This window comes from Cryptomeria japonica, chromosome 6 (assembly GCF_030272615.1).
Source record: "Cryptomeria japonica chromosome 6, Sugi_1.0, whole genome shotgun sequence".
Taxonomy (NCBI): Eukaryota; Viridiplantae; Streptophyta; class Pinopsida; order Cupressales; family Cupressaceae; genus Cryptomeria; species Cryptomeria japonica.
The window spans coordinates 276096613-276111441 of NC_081410.1; the positions used below are offsets into that span (position 1 = coordinate 276096613).

At 38.3% G+C, this 14829-nt stretch overlaps 1 protein-coding gene across 1 annotated transcript in view; it reads right to left on the reverse strand.

Moving 5' to 3' along the window:
• LOC131062623 (uncharacterized) overlaps window positions 1-14829 on the reverse strand; it is a 94517-nt gene that overhangs the window by 68217 nt on the left and 11471 nt on the right. The window contains exon 2 of the mRNA XM_057996329.2: window positions 4034-4190. Within this exon, the coding sequence (XP_057852312.2) occupies window positions 4034-4190 (157 nt within the window). The remainder of the gene's footprint in view (window positions 1-4033; window positions 4191-14829) is intronic.

Genomic DNA, 14829 nt, shown 5'->3' on the forward strand with positions numbered 1-14829 from the left:
GAACATGTTCTCAATTATGATGGATGAAAAGATGTCACTACAAGAACATCTTATGAAGATCAAGGATATTCGTGACCAGTTGGAGGCTATTGGTCGCAAGATGGAGGAAGAGGATATGCTAGTGATCACGCTGAAAAGCCTGACCCAATCCTACAAACACTTCATTGAGACGCTCAATATTAATTACCTCCACTAATGTTGACTTGAAGTTTGATGAGTTGTGCAATAAGCTATAGCAACAAGCTAGGTGGAGAGAGCAGTTTGGTAGCAGCATTGACGTGGCTAGTGTGGAACAAGCGTTTACTACCAAGGACAAAGGCAAAGGCGAGTCTACTCTACAAAAAGGACAGCACAACCCTGAGGAGGGGTTGAAGAAGAAAATTGCATGTCACTACTGTGGTAGATCTAGACATATCCAAAGATTCTGTAGAAAGAGGTTGGCTGATTAGAAGTCCAACCAAGGGGGGTCTGGGGAGCAAGAGCAGGCACATGTCGCAGAGTGTTCTAAAGAGAAGGAGTGAGCCTTCTAGTTGATAGAATGACCATTAAGGGAGGGTATTAGAATATTTAATTGTTATTTTTAGTTGTGTGTTTATTAATGGTCATTTAGTTGGTTGTTATATTTTTAGAGACTTAGCGTTAGAACTGGGAGTAACTGAGAATTTCTATTTTTAGAGTTTGTTTTAGAGTCAGATTGACTTCTATGAACGGTTGGTCCCAATTTGTACAACCGCCTCGTAATTACATATAAAAGGCTTGTTATTCTTTCAATAAAGTACATTGTTTTTTTATTTCAGAATGTAAGCAGCTGACATGTTATTTACATGAAGCCCCTCTCCCCACCTAAATAGCCACAACATGCCAACTGTTTAAGCTCTTCCTATATAATGAATTTTTGACCTATGATGGGAGGCATGAGGACAAGAGGGTTATGAAACATGTACTTAAGCTCCTCATGGTATCAGTTCATGTGTTAATTGTGAAGCCTCTTGAAGATGGTCCTTAGAACTTGGACATGGTTTGTATGCTTGCAAGATTTCGTGAGGATATCATTTCGAACATTCAGTCATCCTATGAATCAGATCATTAAAAACATGTCATAGCATATTCATAAGTAGCACCACTTTGTTTAAGAAGAAACAACATAACAACATGGCAAATGTGCATTAAGAGGAAGTGATTTTCAATTCATGTGGGTCACAGGGATAGATATCAATATGATCAAACCCCAAAAAGCCATCAATAGGCAAGAGCATCACATGGTCAGCAGTGGTACCACAATACATGGCACAAGAATATTATCCCAAGGACAGATAAGATTGAAATTTCAAAGATATATGCATTACATGGAAATCCCTTTTTATTCAAGGACAGGAACAATATAGGACACCAGTTTGGGCTAGTCAAATCCCTTGGGAACATGGGTAATTATTTTTTATGAACAAGCTTTGCATTGTTGTCAGTGATGACTGTTGTGGACAACAATAGAAGGATCCATTGCTCGCATTTTCTTGTATTTCTAGGTATACACACTGTTGAATTGAGAGCGATCACAGATTAATTTTATTTCTTCAGAAGAAGGATTAATTCTGATTTGAAAATCCTGGATTTGTCTTCATGACTCGTATCAACAGGATCACTGACAGCCATGGCATTTCCTTCCTCAAAGGCCTAGATCTTAGATACACCACTAGCTGTCAGGAAAGTTGACATGACCAAAGAAACCTTAAAGCCAAGCTAGCAATGAGGGGCAAGGCATTACCTGCTAAATTCTTTAAAATTTGTGATCATAAAAGATATACTTACCATCAAGTTGTATGAGACAATACTCAACTTGGTGATCTACATGAGTGTAACTCCTCAGGGAAAGAGTTCTTTATTCTTGACTGGCACCTCAAATGCATTGAAACAAACTGGAGTTGCATCCAAATGCAATGATGGATATATCTCCAAAAAATGCCTTCAAATGGGGATGAGAGAGGATAGATATATAGAGGCAATTGGGGCTTCCTTGTATGCATGGAGAACAATCGGCATTGTTCAAGACATAAAATTCCTTATATACACTAGCTGTGAAGTTAGCATCCATGATGTCAAATACTAACAGCTGATTCTTAGCCAGTTGACCCATACAAAATGAAATAGAAGGTATTGCATTCGTGGAAACAGTCCAAAGTTGTAAAATGGATCTAGATCATGAACACTAAACCGTAATAATTTTGGCTATAATCACCTATGACATTAACTTCACTAAGTTGTTACATAAAATTCCTTATATACGCTAGCTGTGAAGTTAGCATCCATGATGTCAAATACTAACAGCTGATTCTTAGCCCACAACGGTAATTATAAGTGTGACATTAGAATTTGGGTATTATATTCACTCCAAGTCCTACACTCGAGAACAATCAAAATGGCATAAACTATGTTATAATGTTTGAGTTGACCCATACAAAATGAAATAGAAGGTATTGCATTCGTGGAAACAGTCCAAAGTTGTAAAATGGATCGAGATCATGAACACTAAACCGTAACAATTTTGGCTATAATCACCTATGACATTAACTTCACTAAGTTGTTACTGAAACCACACAATTCTAAGAGGATTTATAGAGCTTTATACAATTAACACCAAAAAGATTTGAATACCCGCATCAGCATATGTTAAAAGCAATTACTTCCCTACCAATTCAATGCTGGATCCAATGACTTCTAATGATGTTTCTATGGAAAGGGGGAATCAACCCTGCACCTGAAGGACTTTAGGGTCAGGAAACACCAACAAATTGAAGCTCAATAAGGGGTCATCATGATTCACAATGGTCATCGTAGGTACAAAGAACCTCAAATGTGTTTTGATAAGGTGTCTCCTTGGCAAGGCAAGCTCATTGAAATGAGAAACTTTTCATCCCAACATAGATACAATAGATCCCCAAGGAAGATAGCAGTAGAGAGAGATTGGAGTTCCTCAAAAATGGTATATGGGTGGTACAAGGCATGCAGTGGATTATTCCATCGAAAATTGTGGTGAACTTAAGGGTTAGCTGAGCCTGCAAGCTAAGTAGAGATTCCTGCACGACAAGCATCTCCAGATGGGTCAATAATGTGACCTGAACAAGTGGTAAACATTCACTTCAAATTGTCATTGGAGTTTCCAGCTTCAAGGGCACCAATAAGTTTATTGTTGTTTGTTTGGGACTTGTCTTCAAAGGAGCTGGAAGAAAATACAGAATAGGTAAAGATTTTGAAACCAAATTAGAGCTTGGCCTTATAAATTACACTAAAGGAACATAAAGTCAATTGCACTGTGACCTTGAGGTCTCCAATAGTTATAAAAAGTCTTCAAACCTCAATTAAAAAGATTTTTTGAGGGATGAAAAACTATTTAGCAGGGACATGAAGAACTGACTTTGAACTGTAGCACTTGTACTGCTCTTCAATTGGGCCTGAGTTGCCATTCCTTCTTGAAAATGTTAAGTTTTGTTTGTTTACTATTTAGGAATAATTTTAATAGAAGCATTACCCTGTTCAAGTGTTTTCTTCAATACCTCAGTTTGATTCAAATAGCAAGTGTTGCCTGAATATTTCTCAGCCTTTGAAGGAAAAAAACTAGTTTCATGTTTCAGAATTCAATCTCTACAGTAGTTTTACCATTTATCATCAGTGATCAGATTCTGGTTCATAAGACCTCGACAATGAAGCAAAACAAACAAGCAGCTTTCATATACTTTATTAAGTTGTTGGGGAAAACCATCAGGTCCAATCCAGAAGACAACTTGGAAAAACTTCTCTTAGACAAGAATACAGAAGCTTACCCTTATGCATAACTTCAGATCTAATACTTAAGTAAGGCTTGGTTAATTTTTTTAAACCAAATGTAACGTTAGGAAAAGAAACAAACATAAAAACAAGCCCTAAAACTGATAAAATTCACGCTTTAAAGAAACAACCCAAATGCAATTCATACGCCAATATCTGTGCTCAGGTCAATACAGATTCTATCAGTGGTGATGTGTGATATAGTGAGACTTACCACACACGCCAGAACTAAAGCAATGGCGAAGGATGATGATCCAGGCCCATCATGAAAACCAATAGCTACTGCTAAAGCAGAGACAGCTGCAGAATGAGATGAGGGCATTCCACCAGATCCAAGAAGTCGTTTAGCATCCCACCGCCTTTCTTTATACCTGCATATCTAGAATTAAAACTGTAAACAATTAGAAAGCAATTGTTTCAGCAATATTACAATTTGAAAATTTTATTCTTCTCGACAATCAAAATTCTTTTCATAGCCCTAGAAAAAGATTTATCTATAACGTGCACTAATCACAACAAAATTTTCAAGTACAGTACATTAAAAGACAGATTTTCAGCATATTAAGACAAAAATAACTTGCACTAAAAGTTACAGAATCTGATCTCAATTTTTATGCTTAAGATTTGAAATTTGGAATATTAAGAACTAATATATTTGTGATTTGAGAATTACGGTTCTACAAATTAAGACCACAATCACTTATATTTTCCATCTGTATAAATCATTCCATGGAACTTAACATACTCGCAGTCAAAACTGCACAATTCATGAAATCATATTCATAAATGTCAGACATTTAGAAGAAAGTAAAACTTTGATAGGATTTTTGTTATTCAGCTGCATAGTTTGGGTCAACTCATATTTTAAAAAGACTTGAAATTTCCCTCTGCTTGAATATTATTTTTGCATTAATTTAAAACTAAATTAGGACTTCCAAAGTAAGATCAATTATTATTAAAATCTATGCACCACTGATTACACCCAAGCAAGTGCATATTTTGCTTATGTGTTGGTGGAAGCAACAAGCTTTAATATTTTCAATTGAGAAAGAAAATATATTAATGCCCATGAATGAACAAATTAGATCAAAGAGACAAAAATACAGAAGGTACAATAGCAAAGGATTAAGGGAAAAGGAACCCTAGCAGACACAACGCAAAATCAAAAAAAGCCAGAAAAATCTACTCACACAGGGATTCCAATTAACCTAAAAAGAGTAATCCCAAAATAGTACAATCATTCCTTGGTGAAGGGGCTAAGACCCTTTAATGCAGTAAAGACAGATGACGAACACCCAAAAGAGACAAAAATCCTCAATTTTCAATGTTCAATAACGTGTTGGAGGAGCCAACGATATTATCATCAACCAGTCTAGGAGTACCAATGCATGATGGACAATCCTAGGGAGCAATTGATTGCATATAGCGTCCCTCCTAACACTCAAATCCAAAGAAAGTGAGTTTTCCCTTGAGATCTATGTCATGGAAAGTGGTGTGAGAGGATCCCCAACATCAAGAAAAGAAAAACCCACAAGCATTAGAGTGGGAACAAAGGTGTAGAGGAGCCCTAGCCATAGTAGATCACAAGGACAAGCAATACCTTGCAGATCTGTCTCCATCCATGGACAAATCAATATCATCCAAAGGGCACTTCATGCCTCTAACATTGGTGATAGGCTGAATGGAGGTAATCATTATAGTAGATCTAGGACCACCACATATATCTACAACTAAACCTCATTATCCAACAAAGAAAAGGTATTAAGAACCTCTTATCAAGGTAATGAAAGGTGCATGGAGAACGTCAAAATCTCTACATAAACAATAGTCTCCTCAAGCTCCACCTCCTAAAGCGAACAAAGGAAGCAAAATCTTTCACTTGATAAAATATGTTGGTTCCTCTCGACAAGAAGCTAAAGGGAGCACACCCACGGCTAGCCAATGGGAATCCTCAAACCATAAGACCAATAATGTTGAAGAGAGGTGGGCCAAACAATGGTCCCATCAAAAACCTGTAAGAAATGCTCAATATAAAAAGCTAGTTTTGGACTGAAAGTATTCAAAGGAAAGTCTGAGTTATTTAGATATATAGATGGTAAACGTCCTCTTTAACCATAAGGATTGGACAGCTCGTTCCCTAGAAGAAGGTGATGAAAGGCACATTAGAGGTATCTATAGGGAGGAAGCTGCTCCAACAAAATTTCAATAGACTAAAAGAGCAAACAGACCTCAAGAACCAACATCACCTACATCTGAGGTGACCCAAGAGGCAAACTCGTCTACGAAACCCAATGCCAAAAAAATACATTTCTCATATGACAAATCAGTATCACCCATACACCTCAACCTATGTATAAAACAAGTCATTTTGAAGATACTCTTCTGAATAAGGGGTTGCGAAAAAATCAACTTGGACAATATATCGACAAACCATTTGTTTGCACTGAATCATCTGTCAATGTATTATCATTTGAACCCTCTAAACCCAAACCCAGCTAAAAGGAGCTGAGTTAGGCCACTAGCTTAGAACCATACAATATTATACACTTAATAATTGCATCAAAAAGATGTATCTTGGAATGGATATCATGTAAATGAACCTAAAAACACCAATGCTCAAGAACAAAAAGTGGGGCGTATCCCTTGTAAAGATGAGACTAGGAGGCTATCCAAAAGGAGAAAGGACTTATCAACCAAACTCCTTGATAAATATGATAGTGGTTTAACTCCACAAGGCTCGCTTTGAAGAAGAAATGAAACATGGAAAGAGCATTGGTGGTGGTCTTAAAAACCCTAACCTTAATTTTGTTAAAGTTTACCACAAATTGGTGAAGATCACTAAACTCCATGAAAGAAAGAAAATATATTATTGTTCACAAATGACCAAAAATAGATCAATGGAATTGGAACATACAGCAAGTACATAGCAAAGGACTAAGGTAAAAGGAGGCCCTCGAGAAAATGTAAAGACAAATGAGGACTATCCTAAAAAAGGGGGAAATCCCCCAAGTACAATAATAAAAGAGGAGACCAAAGACGCCATAAGATAACAAATAGAAGAAGACCATCCAAGTAAACAACTAAAATCCACAAGTGTCCATTTTTTGAGATGCCTTGGAGTAGCCAATGACAATGCCATCAATCATAGTGGGAGTACCAATGTAAAGTTTGAGAAAAATCACCAAGGGGAATGCAAGGCTATCAAACTAAACAATCCTACGAGGTACTTGATGTTGCATAGAACCCCCTAACATTTGAGGCTGAACAACTATTGGTATGTGAGGAATCAAGGATCAAGCTAGTAGAGTGAGCATTTCATTGAGATTTGCACCATTGAACAAAGGTGAGAGAGGACCTCCAATGCTAGTATGATATAGAACCACAACCACTAGAGTGAGTCAAAATGCCCCAACCATACTAAAACAGAGGAAGAGCAATGCCTCACCAATCTATGCTCATCCATACACAAATCAAGTGTATAAAGGGTGCTTAATGTCTCCAATCTAGTGACAGTCTAAAAGAAAGAAGTAATCAATCTAGTAGGCTCGAGATCATCATAGTGAGACCTATGCTTGAACCTAGAGACCTTATGAAGAAAAAGGGTAACAAAAGAAAATGAAAAGAGAACCAGCAAAATCTCTATATGGACAATAGTACATCCCACCAGTTTCATAGTAGAAGAGGCACCAAAGACTAAAATTCTCCTCAGATTCTACCTCTTGAATAGAACAAAGTGGGCAGTCTTTCACTATGTCAATAGGGTGGTTTGTCTCAAACTATTAGACCAATGTTGTTTTGGATATCTGGATCAAACAATGACGCCATCAACAAACTATAAGGAATTAATAATTATCAACAAGAAATCCTACTTTGGTTCTAAGAGAAGTTGAAGGAATCTATTTGTATTGACTGTAAATATCCTCTCTAACAAATTGATTAAGTATTTATTTCCCTAAAGGAGATGAGCACACAAAGAGTACTTGAAGGGAGGAAGTTGATCCAAAGAAATGCTAATGAATTGGAAGAATACGCAATCCTCAAACAACCAACAATGACGATGCCCAAGGGGGGCCAAAGAGTTAATCTCCTCTAATGACTAGGGCGCAAAGAAAGGATCTCACACAAGACAAAGGAGAACCGCCCATGGATCCCAACCTCGATATAAATCAAGTGAGCTTGAAAATAGTCTCTACATGAAGGGGTTGAGCAGCAAATTCAACCTTGACAATACACCAAGCAATCATCTATTTGCACCAAACAATATGTTGGAGCATAAATGTTTGAACCCTCTCAACCCAAATGCAGTCATGAGAACTCAAAACAAAACCCCAAACTTTAAAACCATAAAACCTTACCAGCTTAACCATTGAGTCATAAAGACACATCTTAGAAGAGATATCCTAGAAGTATATTTGGAAACATTGGTGCCAAGAACAAAAAGCAAAGTGCATCCCATGCAAAGACAAGATTGTGAAGTAGGCCAGTGTTGGTGTAAATAAATATTCATTTTGGATATTATTACACTTTACTTAAGTTAACTTAGGATAATGCATCTCTTCGTAGTTTGGATTTGAGACACTTAGGGAAGTGTGCACATAGGGATAGAGCTTGTAGGAGAAATTCCACCTTTTGTGGTCTTATTTTACTATTACACTCCACATTCGATGGGTCATCCACCTCTTGTGGAATATTATATTATTTCTCCTACCTACCCCTAGTATTTCTTACCTACCCTTGTTTCTCATTGAGCCACATGTCATAATTGTGTGCTCGTACATCCATATGGCCTTGCCTATATAAGCAGGCCTATATTCATTGTATTGGTTAAAACAGTTGATCATTTGCATATTGATGAGAATACAGTTTTGTTCTTATCATTCTATTGTCTCTCTTTTTATGCTTTTCATTGTGCCCTTGATCTTGGCAAAATCCTACATGGTATCAGAGCTGTTGGGGCTTCATTGATTTATTTTTTGGAGACATTTTGGAGGCTTCTATTTTCGGATTTGGGGATCTTCATTTTTGAGGGGGCGTCATTCAGCGATTTGGACATCACCATTGAATCCGGGAGGCCGTTTCCATGAATTTCGACTATAAAGTCGACCTATTTTGGTGAGAAAAAAAAATTTCCCCATTTTGGCTATTATTGTACGGATTTCGAAAAAAAAATTAATTATTTTTCAAAAAAAAAAGAAAAAAAAAATTTTTGGAAAAAATCAAAAAAAAATAAAATTTGTTGTTGTTTTTTAGGGGTCCGCAGACCCCCCCATACCCCGCAGTACCCTGCAAGTTGCAGGTTGCAAGGCCGTACCCGCTGCCGCCGTGTACCTCCGCACACCGCCGCGCCTCCAGCTCCAGCGTCCTGCAGATTCCAGACGCCGACCCTCCGGCACCGACGCCTACTGCTGGCCCGGCTCTCCTGGGACCTGTGCTCTATGTTGATGACTTGATCATTATAGGGAGTACCGCATCCATCATTAGCAGGGTCAAATCTGCTTTGCATGACAGATTTGCTATGACTGACTTGGGTCTTTTGCACTACTTTCTCGAGATAGAGATTTCACAGTCATCTTCCGGGATTACACTATCGCAAGCCCAAGTATGCTCTTGATCTACTTGCATGCTTTCATATGGCTGATTGTAAGCCTGCCCCGACTCCCTTTCTTTTAGGAGTCAAGCTTGAGGCTCAGTGTTCTTCTCCACCAGTTGATGCCACTTTGTATCGTCAGCTTGTGGGTAGTCTCATCTACTTGACTCATACACGCCCTAATATTTCATTTGCAGTTGGCATGGTTTCCCGCTTCATGCAGGAACCACATGAGCTTCATTGGAAAGCCGCCAAACGCATCCTTCATTACATCCAGGGTACACATCACTATGGGATTCACTATGCAGCAGGCACAGGACTTCACTTGGTTGGTTACACAGACTCCGATTGGGCTGGCGATCTTGATGATCGTAAGTCTACTTCTGGTTATAGTTTTCACCTTGGTTCGGGCCCCATTTGTTGGCAGAGCAAGAAGCAACATGCTATTGCTCTCTCTTCGACTGAGGCTAAGTATCGAGGCGCTGTTAACGCAGCAACTGAGACCATTTGGCTCCAACAGATTCTCACAGAGTTTGGATTCACCACTCCACGGCCGACAGTTCTACATTGCGACAATCAGAGTGCTATTGCAATCTCGAAGAACCCGATCCAGCACCAGCAGACCAAACACATCGAGATTCATATGCATTATATCCGAGAGCTCATTCAGGAGCAGGTCATTGATTTGCAGTATTGTCCTACAGCGGAGCAGGTTGCTGACATATTCACCAAACCTTTCACCGAGAGTAAATTCCAGCAGTTGCGAGCTCTCTTGGGGGTGCGGGATGTGTCATTAGGGGGGGTCAACTGACTTCTCCTTCCTCTCTTATAGGGGGGACTTTTTCCTCTTTGAGGTTTTGTCCTTCTTCTTTGAGAGTCTTTTGTACATTCATCTCTCTTTTGGGGGGGAGTTTTTTTCCCACTGGGGTTTCCCCCTTTCTCCATTTGTGAGAGATTGCATTGCATGGTTTTGCTTGCATTTGCATATTGTACATGGGTACCTATCATGCCTAGTAGCCGGGACCCATCTTGCATTGTTGACTTGAGTCTTCATTCCCCTAAGTTGCACTTAAGGGGGGGTGTTGGTGTAAATAAATATTCATTTTGGATATTATTACACTTTACTTAACTTAGGATAATGCATCTCTTCGTAATTTGGATTTGAGACACTTAGGGAAGTGTGCACATAGGGATAGAGCTTGTAGGAGAAATTCCACCTTTTGTGGTCTTATTTTGCTGTTACACTCCACATTCGGTGGGTCATCCACCTCTTGTGGAATATTATATTATTTCTCCTACCTACCCCTAGTATTTCTTACCTACCCTTGTTTCTCATTGAGCCACATGTCATAATTGTGTGCTCGTACATCCATATGGCCTTGCCTATATAAGCAAGCCTATATTCATTGTATTGGTTAATCCAGTTGATCATTTGCATATTGATGAGAATACAGTTTTGTTCTTGTCATTCTATTGTCTCTCTTTTTATGCTTTTCATTGTGCCCTTGATCTTGGCAAAATCCTACAACCAGAAAGAGAGAGGACATGTAAACTAAACACATAAAAGAGCATCCTCAATGATGTTGCCAACCATGCGCTTAGTTTTATTGAGGTTGACAACAAGCTGACAAAGACCACAAAACTCTGAAAGTATATCAAGCTGTCTTTGTAAGCCATTAGGGGAATGACAGAAAATGAATGTGTGTGTGTGTGTGTGTGTGAGAGAGAGAGAGAGAGATATTAGATTAATGTTTAGAAGTTGCCAAAGTAGGTCAATGGGATTCAACAAATACATCCAATTAAATATTAAAAAGAAGACCCCAAAAGAAAGCTCCAAAATCAAACTACACACTACAAACTAACTAGAGGGCACCTTGAAAGGTAATCTTATACATGCTGGGTTCATATTAACATAAATTACAGATAGAATCATGACCTCATTTTATTGAAATTGACAAGAAGCTGGCAAAGATCACAAAACTCTGAAAGTATATCAAGCTTCTTTTGCAAGCCATTAGGGGAGAGAGAGAGAGAGAGAGAGAGAGAGAGATAATGTTCAAACGTGACCAAAGTAGGTCAATTGGACTCAACAAATACATCCAATTATAATATCATAAAGAAGAGCCCTAAAAAAAGCTCCAAAATCAAACTACACACTACAAATTAACTAGTGTACAAAAGTCTATCTACTAGAGTGAACCTTGAAAGGTAACCTTACATGTGCTGAGTAACATATCAACATGGATTACAGATGAAACAAATATTATATAATTGGCCCTGCAAAAGAAACTCCCATAGCCACAAACATAAATCAAGATGGCAAAGCAAATGGGGAACTGTTGACGTGTATTTTGTACACTATCAACACAGAATAAAATACCTAAAGGTACCTTATCCTCTCTTGAGTAAAGCCTCTGATTGCTGAAGATATCGCGAAAAAGGATCAATCAGGATGACTTCAAGGTTCTTGCATGTAGGGTCTCTACGTGTGGATAAGCTCTTTGTGGTATGATGTGATTTGCTGGAATCACAAGGGGACTTACATTTGATGATTGAACTTCTGATTTGCTTTGAATATTGCTGGAACACAGGCTCTTACTAGCTTTGATTTGAAAAAAAGAAAAAAGACGAGGGCGAGGAGAGGATCTAATCCTAATACTAAGAATGTAAGAGCAATGAATGATCTTTGATGGAATTCTAACTAAGTCTCGTTTTGACATCACAGGAACATCTCCAAAAGGTTAGTGCGATCTTCGAAGGAAAGGTTTATGATGTTCAAATCATCACTGCAGGCATAGACACCATCAGGTTGATGCATATCAATGAAGAAGCGACAATTGAAGTTAAGCTTAAGCTGAATGATTCCAGTTGACTACACAAGGCAAGTCTGCAATCAACAAACTGCTAGTAGTATGGATATACAAATTCCACCATCAATCAAGCACATTTTTTCCACTCATTTATTAACATGAAATCAAATATGAGAAGTATAAAGACCATGCAAATTGTCGAATCAACCCATAAATTTCACCATTTCTTCAATGAAGTTACAAGTCTTTTACAACAACATCTTGGCAACAATCTTTGCCTTCTCTCTCTACTCTACTTTAATTGCTATTCTAATACTTCCAACTGCTTACTAACTATTCTAACTCTCTCTAATTACCTTTACAAAATGAAATGCCAGGGCTTATATAGTGCCCTCAATACAATTCGATGGCTTAGATCAATTCGAGATCAATGGCCAAGATTCAACAATGAAAACCCTAATTAGGGTTTGTTACAACCATTACATAACATTTAATGCTTGACCAATGATAAAATTGTATTGCTTGGACACATGTCCTCTCTAGAAAATTCCACCAATGGATAGCTGGGGTAGGTACATCGGAGTTTGTGCCACCTTCCATGACTTAGGTACATTGAATCTGGACATGCAGAGGTGGAACAATCCGACTGGATGAGCAATGACTGGGATGCCACCTTGTCTGACACTTGTAACTTGGTAGATATTCAACTTAATGTTGTTGAGAAGCTAGCTTTAATTAATTCATCTGGAACTATCTGCTTCTTCAACGAACCCTTGTTCTAACTTCTTGTGTCCTTGATGTGTAGGATGATTGTTGTACCTCGCCTTGGAATACTGGATTGGAGAAGTCGCCCTTGATGACGTTAGTCCAAAGAAGGCCATCCTTGTCGATGCTAGGCTGGAGGAGGTCGCCCTTGTCCTTGCTTGATCGTCCTGGAGGAGACCGTCCTTGATCTGGCTTGATTTTCCTTGATGAGAGCCTTCCGACTTGTAGATCTTTCGAGCTTGGGAGTTGCCATCTTGATACCTACACAACATTTCACAATTAATAACATGTTTTGCAACGTGGAAATATAGACTAGAAAGAGGATTTAAGTTTTAAATTAGGAAACCTCATGATAAATCTTTGAATTATCATTTCCTAAATTTAACTAAGCCACTTGAAATTGAAAATTGAAAATTCAACATTGAGACTAGGAGAATCTCGCCATACCTCCACTTGAGAACTAAATCTAAGAAAAGATGCAAAATTAAGCAAGTTTGCTTAGGCAAAATGTGGATCGAAGTCTTCAAAATGTGCTTCTTCTATCAACTTCACCACCTCTAGCCTTCAACGCCTTGAGGAAAATTCGCTCCACCTCTAGCCTTCAACAAAAATCGCTCTTTCCTAGACCAAATTTCGCACCTTGTTGCTCTTCTCCAAATCGCACTTGAGTGAATGAGTGAATGATGGATTAACATCGCTCAAGATACCCCCACTATATAGGCGCTTACCATTGCAATTTCCCATAGGCCGACTTGGAAAATAGGCCAAAAATAAATAAAAATTTAATAAAAGAAGAGGCCGACTTTATAAAAACATTAAATAATACCCCAAGCGCCCCAATTTTATTTTTAAATTAATAATTATTTATTTTAAATGCCTTTATAATTAAAATTTTGATTTTTTAAAGGCATAAATTAATTATTAAATGTTTTGCGCACTTATTAAATGTCAATTTAATTTCAAAAATATTTCAAGGTTTTATCGAAATTGGCATTTAATGTGTCATAGATGATATTGGCGCCTAGGCATGGCAAGATAATGGACATCAACAAGATCGCTCTGGTCCCTGGGAGAGGGACAGGAGCGTCCTTACACTTTAGCCTTGCAATTCTTGTTTTTCACGTTCAACACTTCATCCTTGGATGTCCAAAATGGTATTTTACTTGAAATCTTGAGTTTGATCTATTCAATTTTTGGAACGAATGCTCCTTAGAACCATTTTCGCCTTGGTCCCTTGGTGAGGGACAGGAGCGATTTTGCCTTTTGCCCTTTGTTTTTGTCTTTTCCAATTGCCAATGCAAGTTGTGAGGTAGGCAATGGTCATTATTGTTCGTCCTATGCATGTTCAATTCGCCCTCTCAAGACAAAACGAGCTCTTCTAAGGATTTTCGCCCTGGTCCTCTAGTGAAGGACAGGAGCGATTTTTGTACTTGAGCCTAAGATTATTGATTCTTGGGGTAATTTCTTTGTTCACCATCTTCTTAAAGGCATTTCTGACTTTGCACAACCTTGCCTTGGCGTGGTCTTGGAAGGAAATGATTGTTTTAATGAATATCGCCTTGGTCCTTGACTGAAGGACAGGAGCGCCTTTTAGTTTATTGCACAAATTCTTAATCGTATCAACCTTGAATCACTTTCTAGATGTAGAATATCCTTCCCCCCTTCATCTTGAGTTCTGGAAGCAAGAAATAGTATTTCACAATGCTAGGTAATTAAGTATTTTGAAAATTTCGCTCAGGTCCCTTGGTGAGGGACAGGGGCGCCCTAGCCATTTTTCATCAACTTGATGGCCTTTGTTACTTCATTCCTCCGTGAAACCTTTTAAACATCATTTTGACCTTGCGTCTT